We start from the raw sequence: 14,771 nt of genomic DNA on the forward strand, positions 1-14,771 counted from the left end.
CCAGCTGGTATCCCTGGATGACCTTATTGATAGGCATTGGCTGGTATTGTACGTGTTTAAACAAGACACTTTAATAGACAAAGGCAAAAATACAATCCTGTCATATTCTTTCTCTTGCATACAGAAAAATTAAAAAAAAAATATATTTTCAATTCCAAAAATTTCATAATTACAACATTCCTGAAAAATTCCAAGTTTTTGGAATAAAACAATATAAAATTCATTGTTTTAACTAAATTTTCATATTTCCAACAAATTCTACCTTTTTTATTATCACATAATTTTTGTCAACTTTTTTAACACTTGTAAACATAGTATTAGCAGTCCTGTTTACATGCCTAAGAAAATCATGCCCATTTTTGAGTGCATTTTATTGTTATTTGCAAAAAACGCAAAAACTTTACAAATTATCTACTTGAATTTTATCGCATATTACAGTTATCTTATCATCATGACATGCTAATCAATTCATTGCATGCTAGTCCATGCACCACCAATTGTTATTTGTGAGTAATTTTCTATTGGCACGCATGCAATTGATTTCAGAAGTAGGAATGCTTGTGTGTGTCAGTATTTCTTTTTCTGGCCATTTAGTGTAATTTATTGCAGTGGAAATAAGTCAAGCAGTTAAACTGACTTTATGAACATTTATTGCTACGCTTTACATAAGAGACATACATATATGTATATGTTAACAATATATAAATTTATTAACTTGGGATCTATATTTTAGTAAAATGTATTTAAAATAGCTGATTTTTGACAAATTAATTTTTTTCATAAAAATTAAATTTGTGTAAACATGACCATTTGTTTTTTAAACCTAAATAAACGATATACCAAACCATTCTGTACATTATAATATATTTTATTATTATTTATAGTTAATTTTAATTATATTTATTATATTTTTACTTAAAAATATGTATTTTTAATCAAAAATCCCCCAAATATTCCCCCCACATTGGCAATCATGCCCTATGATGCATTACTACCGTGTTATCATTTCATTGTGAATGCCTTCCTCACTCAAACACACTTAATACTCATTTGGCATTCATTTTGCCTACTCACTCTCTTGTTCTCACACACAAAGAGAGCTGCGTATGAACAAAACAAAACACGTTCTCTTACGTTGTCAACCCAACCGTTATAAAAGTAATTCACACTACTGTGCGAGAATCATTCGTCAATGAACTACTTAACGGTGAACAACAAAAATTGCTGAAACCTACAGGTGGAAGTTAACGAGCAAAACAAAAAAAAAGAGAAGAAGCATAGAAAAAAACTAAACTAAAGGGTTGTTTATAAATAAAATAAAAAGAAACGTTTAAACATAAAAAGAAGTAAATATAAACAATAAAGTGCAGTGCAACGACAAAAGAAAACAAATCTAAACAAGAATTTGTGCAAAGTCAAGCAAAACTAAATTGCAGCAATTTGAGAAGAATATTCTGGAATTCACTGAAAAGAGAGTTGCAAAACTCATCGTTGGTGGTTGAAAAAACAGAACAAAGTGCCTTCGCAGCATAAAAGCGCAGTGGTGTTTCTTTTGTATTGATTTTTATCTTCTTTTGCGGTGAAAAGTGACTTAATAACTCGCCATGGCTTTTATGATGCCGGTCATGAAAAATAATTACGACATCTACAAAAAGGATGGTCGTTCACGCAAAACCTCGGAGTGTTCGAATGGACCCACCTCGGGCCCAGCTGGAACTCCTTCCGTGGCATCGGCCATGGGTGTGAGTAGTGCCCAGGCCACACGCAGGCAGCGCATGAAATCCGAAAGCTTTGCCTCCTCACCCAGCCACACATATCGCATGCAAATGCAGCGTTGCCAAAGTCAAAAGACCTTTCCACGTAATGCTTCGCGTAGCTCACAGTGCAGCACATCGGGTGCTTTGTCACCGACACGTTCCTTTTATCAGCCCTCTAGCAGTCCGCCAAAGGCCAACAACAATGAAAACAACTCGGCCGGATCACAACCGGATTTGACCAAATTCCATTTACGTTTAGTGGAGAAATTACGTAAATCCTTTCGCAAGGATTCGGCCAAACGTTCCTGAAAGACTAGTCTTTGGTCACGAGAACAACATCAACAACAACAGCAGCAGCAGCACGAACAAGAAGCAGAAGAATGTAGTAATAATTGTTGTCAACCGCAACAACAACAACATGGAAATAAAGCAGAAAGCATACCTGGTGGTAGAGATGACAGTTGTAGGGATCCAGTGTCGCAGGCAGTGGATGGAGGCCATACGGATAGGCCGAATGGCCAGCCAGGGACAACTGTCATTACAGCCAACAATGACAACATATCTTCAACGAATTGCGGCAAACAAATGCAGGGGAGTAAAAATGCGACAACAGCAACAGGAGGAGCAGATGCCTTGGAACACAGTAGCATTACAAAGCCTGCCGCAAAATTTAAGCCTCACTTTGGACATCGTTTAACGGCCCCTTTGGCTAAATGCCACAAAAAATTGGCCAATTTACATTTGCATCACCACCACAGCCATCAGCATCATCATGGCCAGCAGCAGCAGCTGTATCAGCAGGCGGAGAAAAGTAGCATGACCCTGCAATTGTTGAGTTCCACATCGACAGTGGAATTATATAAACACCAAGAATCGGAAACCTCAAGTCTGTGCACAACCTCCGAACACAAACAATTGTTAAAACATCAGCAAACGACTATGGATGGGAAATCCAAATCGCCGGAAAAAACCTATGGCCAAATGAGAAATGCACGGAGGAGAAAAAGGCTTTCGTTTATACGGAGGTGTAGCAAAAGTGCCCCAGGCTAACGTTAGAAGCGGGAGGAGAAGGAAAGGGGTCAGTATGAATTAACTCCATCATATCATGATTGTGTGACATGATCGTTGCATGATCATCCAATGATTTTTCGCATTTGGTGTTTCGGCGAAGAGTTGAAAATGTGAGGAAAAAAATAAATGATTTGCCTGCCAAAGGAAAAATTTTCTAAACGCTTTACATGATTTTGGCCCAAACCACCAGCCAGCCAACCAACCCACCATGCATGACGTTCAAATGGATGCAGGGTGATGGTATGTTGATGATAGTTTTTTTTTTCAATTTTTTTCTTTGGCATTTTGCCCAATTTCATTTTAATTTTTTTTTTTTTTATTTTTGCTGTTGTTGTTATTATTATTCTATAATAGAGGGAAAACAACTAAATGTTGATAACATTTGTTAATCATGCAGATTAGCAAGACAGATGGTTGAGTGGGATGGATGCATTACAGGAATTTAAATTAAAATTAATATGGGAACTGTGTTTGTTTTTCGGCAAAGAAAATTGAGAAAATATAAAAAAATAGAATGAAATAAAATATTTTGAAATTATTTGAATTCTGATTTAAAATAAAAAAAAAATAGTGAAATTAGCACAGATGTGGTTAGGCGAGACTTGGGAAAAAGACTGACATTAATATTTTTTTATAAAAAATTAAAATGATTTTAAAAAATTAAAGGAAATGAATTTTATTTTGCTATTTTAAATATTTTTTCTTCTAGTTTATTATTTTTTTAATATTTGTCAGCAATTTAAAAAATGTCCTATTACAACTACTTCCATATTTCGGCCAAAACATTTAAAAAAAATTGTGCTAATATTTTATAAAAAAATCTCACCTAACCATTGAATTTAAACACAACATTTAAACAAAAAAAATATATAAAGTTTAATTTTTGAACAAAAATATTTTGGTAATAAAAAAAATTAAAATATTTTTTATAGTAAAAATTATTATTTTTATGTTTAAAAGAAAAAAATTAGAATATTTTTTTTACAGCTCAGGACCAAACAAATTTTTGTATATAAATTTCTCTTAAAAAATTTTTGGTACTTAAAAAAATTTTTTTTACTATTTTTTAAGAAACGCAAGGCTTCCTTAATATGATTTCAGAAACAAGTATAACTAAAACTGCCAGGACAAAAGAACAACAACACAAAAGAAAATCCCAAATATTTAATAATGGATCAAGACCAATTTTTTCCAATACAAAACAAAAAAGGGGGAAATTTTAAATTAACAGCCTGTTTTTGTAAAATTCGAGTGACTCTTCGGTTTCGAAAAAATTTGTAATTTATTTTTGTTTTGAATCAAATTTTTTACATAAATAAAAGTTTGGTAGTGATTCGATCGAATAGTTTCGCTTGGAATTTTACAGGAACTAGGTGTTAATTTACACCAAAAAACTGAAAATCTAAATAAATAAAAATATTTTATGTATCAAATACATTTTATAAATATATGTATATATTAAATAGAAATTATATATAGCAAAAACAATGAATTGTATTTTTTATACTACTTAAAACAAAAATTGCCTGAAGATAAAAGAAAAAACTATGTAATACAAATATAAAAGCTTTGTCTTTATATAAACTAAACAAATATATATCTAATTTTTTCTCTGCTAATTATTAAATAACCAGCAATATATTGTATCTTGAAATAAAATTTAAAACTTCTTTTTGTTCAAAACTGCAAAAAAAACAACAACAACAACCAAATGTTTACCCGCATGTTTTCTGCTTTAAATAAATAATATAATACAACAAAAAATATATAAACCAACTAAAAATATATATAAAATAATTTACTATATAAATAAATTGTATTATTTTTATATAATTTGTATAATTATAATTAAAAAAAAATTGTATATATGTTATTTTTTAAGTTTGCAAAAAAATATAACTTAAATAAAAATTAATTTTTCAAAATTAAAAATTTGTGTTTTTTAATGGGAATAAAATGGGGTTAAATTATGGGGATCGTCATTGTTATTAATATGAGGATTTAATGATGAAATCCAACAAAAAACTCAAGCCCGGAAATTAATCTGTTATGATTTCAAATCAGTGCCCATTTAGGTCATAATTTGTCTTTTCCCATACCTTCTATACATTTCAGAGTTGCCGTTTTGGCATTTCGAACCAAATTTGGTACGAAAAACAATAAAATTTTCAATTGAATACGATGGTTTAACATTTTCATGCTACTTATTTACGGAAATTCCGCTTATTTTTTTCTATGATGGAACCAAAATCGGATTTTGATCCCCTCTTAGGGGCATTTTGGTCGGAATTTTTTTCAAACGGCAGCTTTCATCCACATTTTGCAAAAACTGTTCATTTCAGCTACGATGCATTTTAGTTTTCAATTCCCAACCCATTTCCATTGCATTCTAACAACTTTTATTCATTCATCATCATCCTCACCCATAAAGAAAGAAAAGAACGAAACAAATCACAAACCACAAAAGAATGAGAACAACTGGAAAACAAATTTGCGCTGCACTTTTTCTTTTCTTTCAGTCCATAATTTTCTTGAGTCAGTCAGCCGTAGCCGTCTTCGTCATCATCGTCGTCGTCTTTTTGCCTTTGTTTACACTGCACCTTAACTTCAAATCACGTTCTCTGCGGTGCAATCTTTGATTCATTTCCTTTCCTGTATTGAAATAAAAAGAAACAACACAAAAACTACAACAACAAAGCATTCTGCGTGTTCTATAACAATCAACCTACAATCATTCGTATACACGTTTCAGTGGGATACAAAAAAATTATAACAAGAACAAAAACAACACTTGTAGTTTGTGTATTCAGGAAATTAGCCTTGAATTTGTTGTTGTTGGTTATATAAATCTAGCCATGAAGAGGCATGAATAGAAACACAATTGGGAATTTAAAAAGGCCGATTTAAAGAAAAATAATAATTCTTAAATTGAAAATAAAATTGACTCGGAATAATTTTTCTATGAAGGAAAAATTATGGAGGAAAAATTATTTTTCTATGGAGGAAAAATTATTTCAAATAATTTTATATAAAAAAATTATTTGGAACAAGTTTTCTGTAGAAAAAAGTTGTTCGGAATAATTTCTCTATAGATAAAAATCAATCTGAATAACTTTTCTATAGAAAAAATTATTCGGAATAATTTTTCTACAGAAAAAAATTATTCGAATTAATTTTTCTACAGAAAAAAATTATTCGGAATAATTTTTCTACAGAAAAAATTATTCGGAATAATATTTCTATAAACAATTTTTCGGAATAGTTTTTTTGCAGAAAAAATTGTTTAAAATAATTTTTCTTTAGAAAAAATTATCCAGTTTTTTTTTAATTCGGAATAGTGCTCTATAAAAATAATTGGAAATAATTTTTTGTTAGAAAAAAAGTTGAAATAATTTTCTCACAGAAAAAAATAATTCGGAATAATTTTTTTGTAGAAAAAAATGGTTTGAAATAATTTTTCTATAGAAAATTATACGAAATAATTTTTCTATAGAATAAAAAATATTCGGAACATTCTATAGAAAAAAAAATATTCGGAATAAATTTTCTGTTTGAAATAATTTTCCCATAGAGAATAAGATTTTTCTAAAAAATATTCGAAATGATTTTGTTAATAAAACCAATTGTTCTGAATAATTTCCGCATAGAAAAAATATTCGGAGTAAATTTTCTGCATTATACATTGTAGAGAATAATTCCGAATAATTAATTAATTATTTCGAATATTTTTTATAGAAAAAAATAATTCGGAATAATTTTTTCATACAAAATAAATATTCTAAATAATAATTTAATGGAAAAAACATTCGAATATTTTTTTTTGCAGAAAAATTGTTCGAAATAATTTTTTCCTGTAGAAAAAAAATTAATCGGAATAATTTTTCTATGGAATAAAATTATTCGGACTAATTTTTCTATAGGAATTCGGAATCATTTTATCTACAGAAAAAAAATATTCGAAATAATTTTTCTATAAAAAATTTTTCGCTATAGTTTTTTGCAGAAAAAATTGTTTAAAATATTTTTTTTTTAGAAAAAATTATCCAGTTTTTTTTTTATTCGGAATAGTGCTCTATAAAAAATAATTGGGAATAATTTTTTGTTAGAAAAAAAAAATGAAATAATTTTCTCACAGAAAAAAAAAATTGGAATAACTTTTTTGTAGAAAAAATGGTTTGAAATAATTTTTCTATATATAGGAAATAATTTTTCTATATATACGAAATAATTTTTCCATAGAATAAAAAATATTCGGAACATTCTATAGAAAAAAAATATTCGGAATAAATTTTCTGTTCGAAATAATTTTCCCATAGAGAAAAAGATTTTTTCTAAAAAATATTCGAAATGATTTTCTTAATAAAACCAAATTTTCTGAATAATTTCCGAATAGAAAAAATATTCGGAGTAAATTTTCTGCCTTATACATTGTAGAGAATAATTCCGAATAATTAATAAATTATTTCGAATATTTTTTATAGAAAAAAAATAATTCGGAATAATTTTTTCATACAAAATAAATATTCTAAATAATAATTTAATGGAAAAAACATTCGAATAATTTTTTTTTTGCAGAAATATTGTTCGAATCAATTTTTCCTATAGAAAAAAATTAATCGGAATAATTTTTATATGGAATAAAATTATTCGGACTAATTTTTCTATAGGAATCCGGAATAATGTTTCTACAGAAAAAAATTATTCGGAATAATTTTTCTATAAAAAAACTTTTCGGAATAGTTTTTTGCAGAAAAAATTCGGAATAGTGCTCTATAAATTTTTTTTTGCAGAAATATTGTTCGAAATAATTTTTTCCTGTAGGGAAAAAATAATCGGATTAATTTTTCTATGGAATAAAATTATTCGGAATAATTTTTCTATGGGAAAAAATTATTGTTGGAAAAAATTTTCATATAGAAAAAAATTATTCGTAATAATTTTTCTATAGGAAAAAAATATTAGGAAAAAATTTTCTATAGAAAAAAAAAATATATATATATATATAATTTGTCTATTAAAATTATCCGAAAATTATTCAAAATAATTTTTCTTTAGAAAAAAATATTAATTTTTCTCCTATATCATCATGGGTTAAATCTATTTCATAGTTGTTGTTGTCTTTATAAATTTTCTTTTATTAATTTCCCTGCTTCTTTCTGCTCTAAACCAAATGAAACTGAACTCAAACCGGAAATGGCATGAAAGAAATTAATTGACAGTTATTGCGAAGAGAGAGGCGACATTGCAAGTGCTATCGTCTATTGTTTGAGAATGGTTCTTGTGAGGGGGGCTTTTTGCGCATTGCAACAATTGGCAAAGCGATGACACACCCCACTCACGAGGCAGGCATGGTCCTCAACCAGTAAAAAAATATTGAACTTTTAATCAATTGAATTTTCATTTTGACACACACATGAGTGCACATACATGAGGAGTGAGTACACAAACCCACAAGTGGGTGCATACAAAGAATAAACAATTGTTATTTTTTTTTAATAAATAAAATTGAATTTGATTTTTTGTAGTGTTTCGGTTTGGTATTTTATTATTTTGTTGGCCATGAACTTTTCAAAAAAAAAAAAAAAATGTTGGCATTTAAGAAAGTATGGTTGGAGGTGGGGTTTATTGCTCCTGGTGCGGATAGGCACATGTTTCGGTTTGTTCATTTAGTTTATTAATTAAAGCAATAAACTAAATGAACAACTGTCAAAATAAAAACACGTAACGAGTATCAACAACTAACAGCATGTGTGAATGTCTGTGTTTTCGATTTTTCTTTTTGTTGGGAAATTTGTGTTTTCCTTGTTGGGTTTTAATGTTTATTTTTAACGATGATGAGAAAGGTTTATAAGGTTTGAAAAGTTTAATTTTTTTATGGAAAATTGAATCAAATTTTTTTACTATAGAACAAAGATTACAATTTCTTTTTTTATTATAAAAAAATTATTCAAATATTTTTCTATGAAAAATTATTAAATTTTTTCTATAAGAAATTATTCAAATTTTTTTCTATAAAAAAATATTCAAATATTTGTCTTTGAATAATTATTAAATTTTTTCTATATATAAAAAATTATTCAAAATTTTTTCTATAAAAAATTATTCAATTTTTTTTTCTATAAAAAATTATTCAAATTTTTTTTCATAAAAAAATATTCAAATTTTTTCTATAAAAAATTATTCACATTTTTTTTTAAAAAAAATTATTCCAATTTTTTTATAAAAAATTATTCAATTATTTTCTATAAAAATTATTCAATTTTTTTTATAAAAAATTATTCCAATTTTTTCTATATAAAGTATTCAAATTTTTTCTATAAAAAATTATTCAAATTTTTTTCAACAAAAAATTATTCCAATTTTTTTTATAAAAAAGTATTCCGATTAATTTTTTATTTAAAAATCATTATTTTTTATAAACATTTCAAATAATATTTTTTTTTTGCAAAATTTTTTTGTTGAAATGATTTTTTATTTCGAAAATTATTTCCAAAGAAAAAAAAGTTACTAAAAAATTATTTCAATTTTTTTTTTAAATATTATTTTTTTTTTTTTTTTTTTTCTTTACTAAAATTATTCGGAATTTTTTCTAAAATCATATTATCTCAAACATTTTATCTGTAGAATATTATTTTTAGTCAAATAATCCATTAAACCAAATGACAGTAATTCCATAATAATCCACTATCTTATTCTAAATCAACGTTTTTTCCATAATCATTGCAATATTAGTTTTTTTTATTTAATAACTGTCACTTTACGCTGTCAGCAGTAATCTAAACATTTGCCATTATTTATGTTCATTTTTTTTTCCTTTTTAAGTCCGAGCCAGCAACCTTCAACAATTTTTTATTGAGCTCTACAGCACAGAGACCAGAGAAAACACAAAAATGTTAACAAATGAAATCATTCAATTCTCAACGCCTCCCCCCTTTGTGTTGTTCGCTGGGGCTTGTATCCATTCGTTCGTTCGTTACGCTACCACAGTCTCAACAATATTCTAAATAACCTGATTAAAGTTTAACGAACTTCTACGGACAGGCCCCCCTGCTTCGGACATCCTCACCTACATTGGGCGCCATCAAAGTGATTGGTGCAGCAAAACAGTGGAATTGACTGAATATCTACTAAATACAAACAATATATATATATACATATTTACAGTATGTATGTGTATATACATTTGATATGTATCCTCATGGTGTTCGTTTATTAGACAGGTTTACATGCCTCACCGATATTATATCCACCACAAAAGGCCTTGATCTAGATTCGATTTACAATAGCCAATAATATAATGTATTGAAATTGATATTCTCTTATTAAATAAAAAAACAAATCAGCTGTTGCAAATTTTCTTATTAGAATTGTTACTGGATCCTGTGCTGGACCTCATAGACACCTTTGTATGTCAAATTTCCTTAACTCAACTTTTCTCTTTTATTTTCTAGTCAGTCGTACTAATGTTTGTTTGTAATCAACCGGGACATATGTACTTGTGTTGTCGGTATGTAGATAGGTTTGTATGTGCAATTATAAAACAAACAACAACAATAACAATGTACAACAACACAATCTAATTAAGGCCATCAAAAAAACAGTGTCTACAACATTTAAATGGCATTTTGCTGACTACAAATGGAATTATTGAGCGGAAAAATATCTAGCGATTCCCATCAAACAATTTCGGAATTGAAAGACAATAATCGAGTAAAAAATTAAAGCCAATATTCTGAAAGAAATAATTAAAAATTGATTCGTCTTTAAAACTCTTCGTGTTCTTCCGAAACATATCATTTACACGTTAATTCCAAGGTTTATTGCACTTTAAAATACGCACGCACACATACACACACACTCACATCTTTTTTTATGGTAATGTCTTAAAAATGTAAATGGATTTTGTATTTTTATTCTAGATTTAAAAATAACTTATGAAAGGCCAAGAACAGAAGACAATTTTTCAGAATAATTTAGAAAATAAATTATTTGGAATAGTTTCTCTATAGAAAAATAATTTACCATTAAAAAACCAGTAAGGAAAGTAGTAAAGTCGGACGGGGCCGACTATATGATACCCTTCACCACTATGGGTATATTAAACAGGACTATTAACATGTAATTGGATGAAAAAAAGTAATATTTATCTAAATGTGAATCTACCTAGATCTATCCATAAAGTATGTTAATCGACTTCAAACAAATATAAATAAGTCCGTTGGGCTATGTCTGTACTTCTAGAAAACGCAACTACGTAATTCTATGCTCAATTTTGTGCGTTGTGCACAATTTGATGTCAATCTGACTAACATGAGGAGTCTGATGCCCAATTTGCTTGAAATCGGTCGAAAATATATATGGAAGCTCTATCCAAATATTAAGCGATTTCAAACAAACTTGTCACAGGTTAGGTTATACTAATTTCAGAACGTTTTGTTTCTATTGGTTCCTTAGTACGTCAATTACTTAAAATCAATCTATAATAAAAGGGAGCTATATCTAAATCTGGACCGATTTTCACGAAACTTGGCAGACATCATTCTAGGCTCAATTCAGTACGTTATGACAAATTTCGTGCAAATCGAAAGTTATGTAGGGACTTTGGGGCACCATTTACATGAAATCGTACGAAACTATATGTGGGAGCTATATCTAAATCTGGGCCGATTTTCTCGAAACTTGGTAGACATCATTCTAGGCTCAATTCAGTGCGTTATGCCAAATTTCGTGCAAATCGAATGTTATATAGGGACTTTGAGGCACCATTTACATGAAATCGGACGAAACTATATATGGGAGCTATATCTAAATCTGGACCGATTTTCTCCAAACTTGGCAGACATCACTCTAGGCTTAATTCAGTACGTTATGCCAAATTTCGTGCAAATCAAAATATATATAGGGACTTTGGGGCACCATTTACATGAAATCGTACGAAACTATATATGGGAGCTATATCTAAATCTGGACCGATTTTCTCGAAACTTGGTAGACATCATTCCAGGCTCAATTCAGTACGTTATGCCAAATTTCGTGCAAATCGAAAGTTATATAGGGACTTTGAGGCACCATTTACATGAAATCGGACGAAACTATATATGGGAGCTATATCTATATTTGGACCGATTTTCTCCAAACTTGGCAGACATCACTCTAGGCTTAATTCAGTACGTTATGCCAAATTTCGTGCAAATCGAAAGTTATATAGGGACTTTGAGGCACCATTTACATGAAATCGGACGAAACTATATATGGGAGCTATATCTAAATCTGGACCGATTTTCTCCAAACTTGGCAGACATCACTCTAGGCTTGATTCAGTACGTTATGCCAAATTTCGTGCAAATCAAATGATATATACGGACTTTGGGGCACCATTTACATGAAATCGTACGAAACTATATATGGGAGCTAAATCTAAATCTGGACCGATTTTCTCCAAACTTGTTAGACATCATTCTAAGCTCAATTCAGTACGTTATGCCAAATTTCGCGCAAATCGAAAGGTATATAGGGACTTTGGGGCACCTTTTACATGAAATCGGACGAAACTATATATGGGAGCTATATCTAAATCTGGACCGATTTTCTCCAAACTTGGCAGACATCACTCTAGGCTTAATTCAGTACGTTATACCAAATTTCGTGCAAATCAAAAGATATATAGGAACTTTGGGGCACCATATACATGAAATCGGACGAAACTATATATGGGAGCTATATCTAAATCTGATTTTCACGAAACTTGGCAGACATCATTCTAGACCTAAATGATTAAGCTGTACCAAATTTCGTGCAAATCGAAAGATATATAGGGGCCGTTTACATTAAATCGGTTAAATATATATATGGGAGCTATATCTAAATCTGAACCGATTTTTCCCAATTTCAATAGGGTTCGTCCTTGGGCCGAATAAGTGACCTATACCAAATTTCATTCAATTCGGATCATAAATGCGACCTGTACTTTGTTTACAATTTAACATGGACAGACAGACAGACAGACGGACAGACGGACGGACGGACGGACATGCATAAATCGACTTAGAAAGTGATTCTATGCATATTCTCAAAAGGAACCATGTGTCTATCTCGTTTCCTTTTGCCTGTTACAAACATATGCACAAAGACATAATACCCTGTACCACAGTGTGGTGAAGGGTATAAATATTCGAAATTAATTATGAATGAAAAAATTCAGATTAATTTATTTATAGAAATTAAAATTCAGAATGTTTTTTAATAGAAAAAATTCTCAAAATATTTTTTTATAGAAAAAAATTCTTTGGAAACATTTTATTATAAAAAAAAAATTTAAAAAAAAAACAAATTTTCTGAATATTTTTTTTTCGGAAAATATTATTAAGAATAATTTTTTGTTGGAAAATATAATTCGGAATATTTTTTTGTTGGAAAATATTATTCGGAATAATTTTTTCTATAGAAAAAATATTCGGAGTAATTTATCTATAGAAAAAAATTATTCGTAATAATTTTTCTATAGATAAAAAACAATTCTATTGGAAAAACAATTATTCAAAATAATTTGTCTAGAGAAAAATATTCGGATTAATTTTTCTGTAGAAAAAATTAATGCAGAATAATTTTTCTATAAAAAAATTATTCGGACTAATTTTTCTATTAGATAAAAATACTTTTCGAAACAATCAGAGTAATCTATAGAAAAAATATTAGCCGGAAGATTTTTTTTAAGTATTCGAAGTATTTTTTCTGTAGAAATAAACTATTCAAAATCATTTTCTCTAGAAAAAAATTATTCGGAATAATTTGTCCATAAAAAATATTTATTGAAAAAATATTCAGAGTAAATTTTCTATAGAAAAAAATGTTCGGAGTAATTTTTCTATAGAAAAAAATATTCGGAATAAAAAATAAATGGGGAAAAGTTATTCGGAATAATTTTTCTATAGAAAAAACAAATTATTCGGAATAATTTTTCTATAAAAAAAAAATTATTATTCGGAGTAATTTTTCTATAAAAAAAATATTTTTATTAAAAAAAATTAAAGAATAAATAGACAAAAAGTTTCTGTATATAAATAATAATTCTATAAAAATATAAGAATAATTTTTCTATAGAAAAATTATATGGAATAATTTTTTCTGTACAAAAGGAATTATTTTTCTATAGAACAAATATCATTTTCAATAATTTGTCTATAGAAAAAATTATATATATTTTTTTAGAAAAAAAAAAAAAAAAAATTATATTTTTCTTTAGAAATTTTTTTTTTTAAAAAAAATTATATTTTTCTTTAGAAAAAAATTATTTCAATATAAAAAAATTATTCGGATATATATTTTGTTATATATAAAAATATTTTCCTCTTAAAATATATTTAAAAGAAACTCAATCATTTCAAACTTATATGGTTTAAGGAAATATATTCCTTCTGCATTTTATCTAAAAATTCTAAAACTTTGTATATGTAAGCAAAAAATTCCATAATATTTATTATTTGCAAAAATTCCCCAGAAATACCCAGTTCTAGGAACTCGCAACTAATCTATATGCATTAGAGTAAATAAATTCGCTCGCCTCCCTCATGATTTGTTTACATTCCGACCTTTATTGTTTACATCATAAATTTCGATATGAGGCGTTTCCATAGATTTGACAGCGTGGGATATTCAACACAGTATTGGTTGACCGACCGGCTATCTCCGATATTAATTATTTCTTGGCGGCTTTTGTTCTTTTTTATCAATTTTCGCATTAATAAATAACCATAAAATGAAGAAGATATGATAAAAATGGAAGTGTTTGACATCAATTGAGATAATGTGTGAAAATGTGTGCGCGCGAGTGTCTGAGAGAAAGGGTGTGTTCAAATATGAATATTGCTGGACTTTCAACTTTTGACGTAGATGTTGATTTTTTGAGAGTTTGAACTTTGACCCCCACCAGTGGAATTTACGTAG

At 28.3% G+C, this 14,771-nt stretch overlaps 2 protein-coding genes across 2 annotated transcripts in view; both read left to right on the forward strand.

Moving 5' to 3' along the window:
- Nucleotides 1-14,771, forward strand: part of LOC133338860 (protein ROP) — a 324,624-nt gene that overhangs the window by 46,578 nt on the left and 263,275 nt on the right. The gene's annotated exons all lie outside the window — the stretch shown is intronic.
- Nucleotides 1,605-2,105, forward strand: LOC133338893 (uncharacterized). The gene has a single exon (XM_061547018.1). The coding sequence runs from the start codon at nt 1,605-1,607 to the stop codon at nt 2,064-2,066; it is 462 nt and encodes a 153-aa protein (XP_061403002.1). The 3' UTR covers nt 2,067-2,105.

The sequence above is a fragment of the Musca vetustissima genome, unplaced genomic scaffold (genome assembly GCF_032173495.1).
Source record: "Musca vetustissima isolate MV318-11 ecotype Yass unplaced genomic scaffold, APGP_CSIRO_Mvet_v1 utg704, whole genome shotgun sequence".
Lineage (NCBI taxonomy): Eukaryota > Metazoa > Arthropoda > Insecta > Diptera > Muscidae > Musca > Musca vetustissima.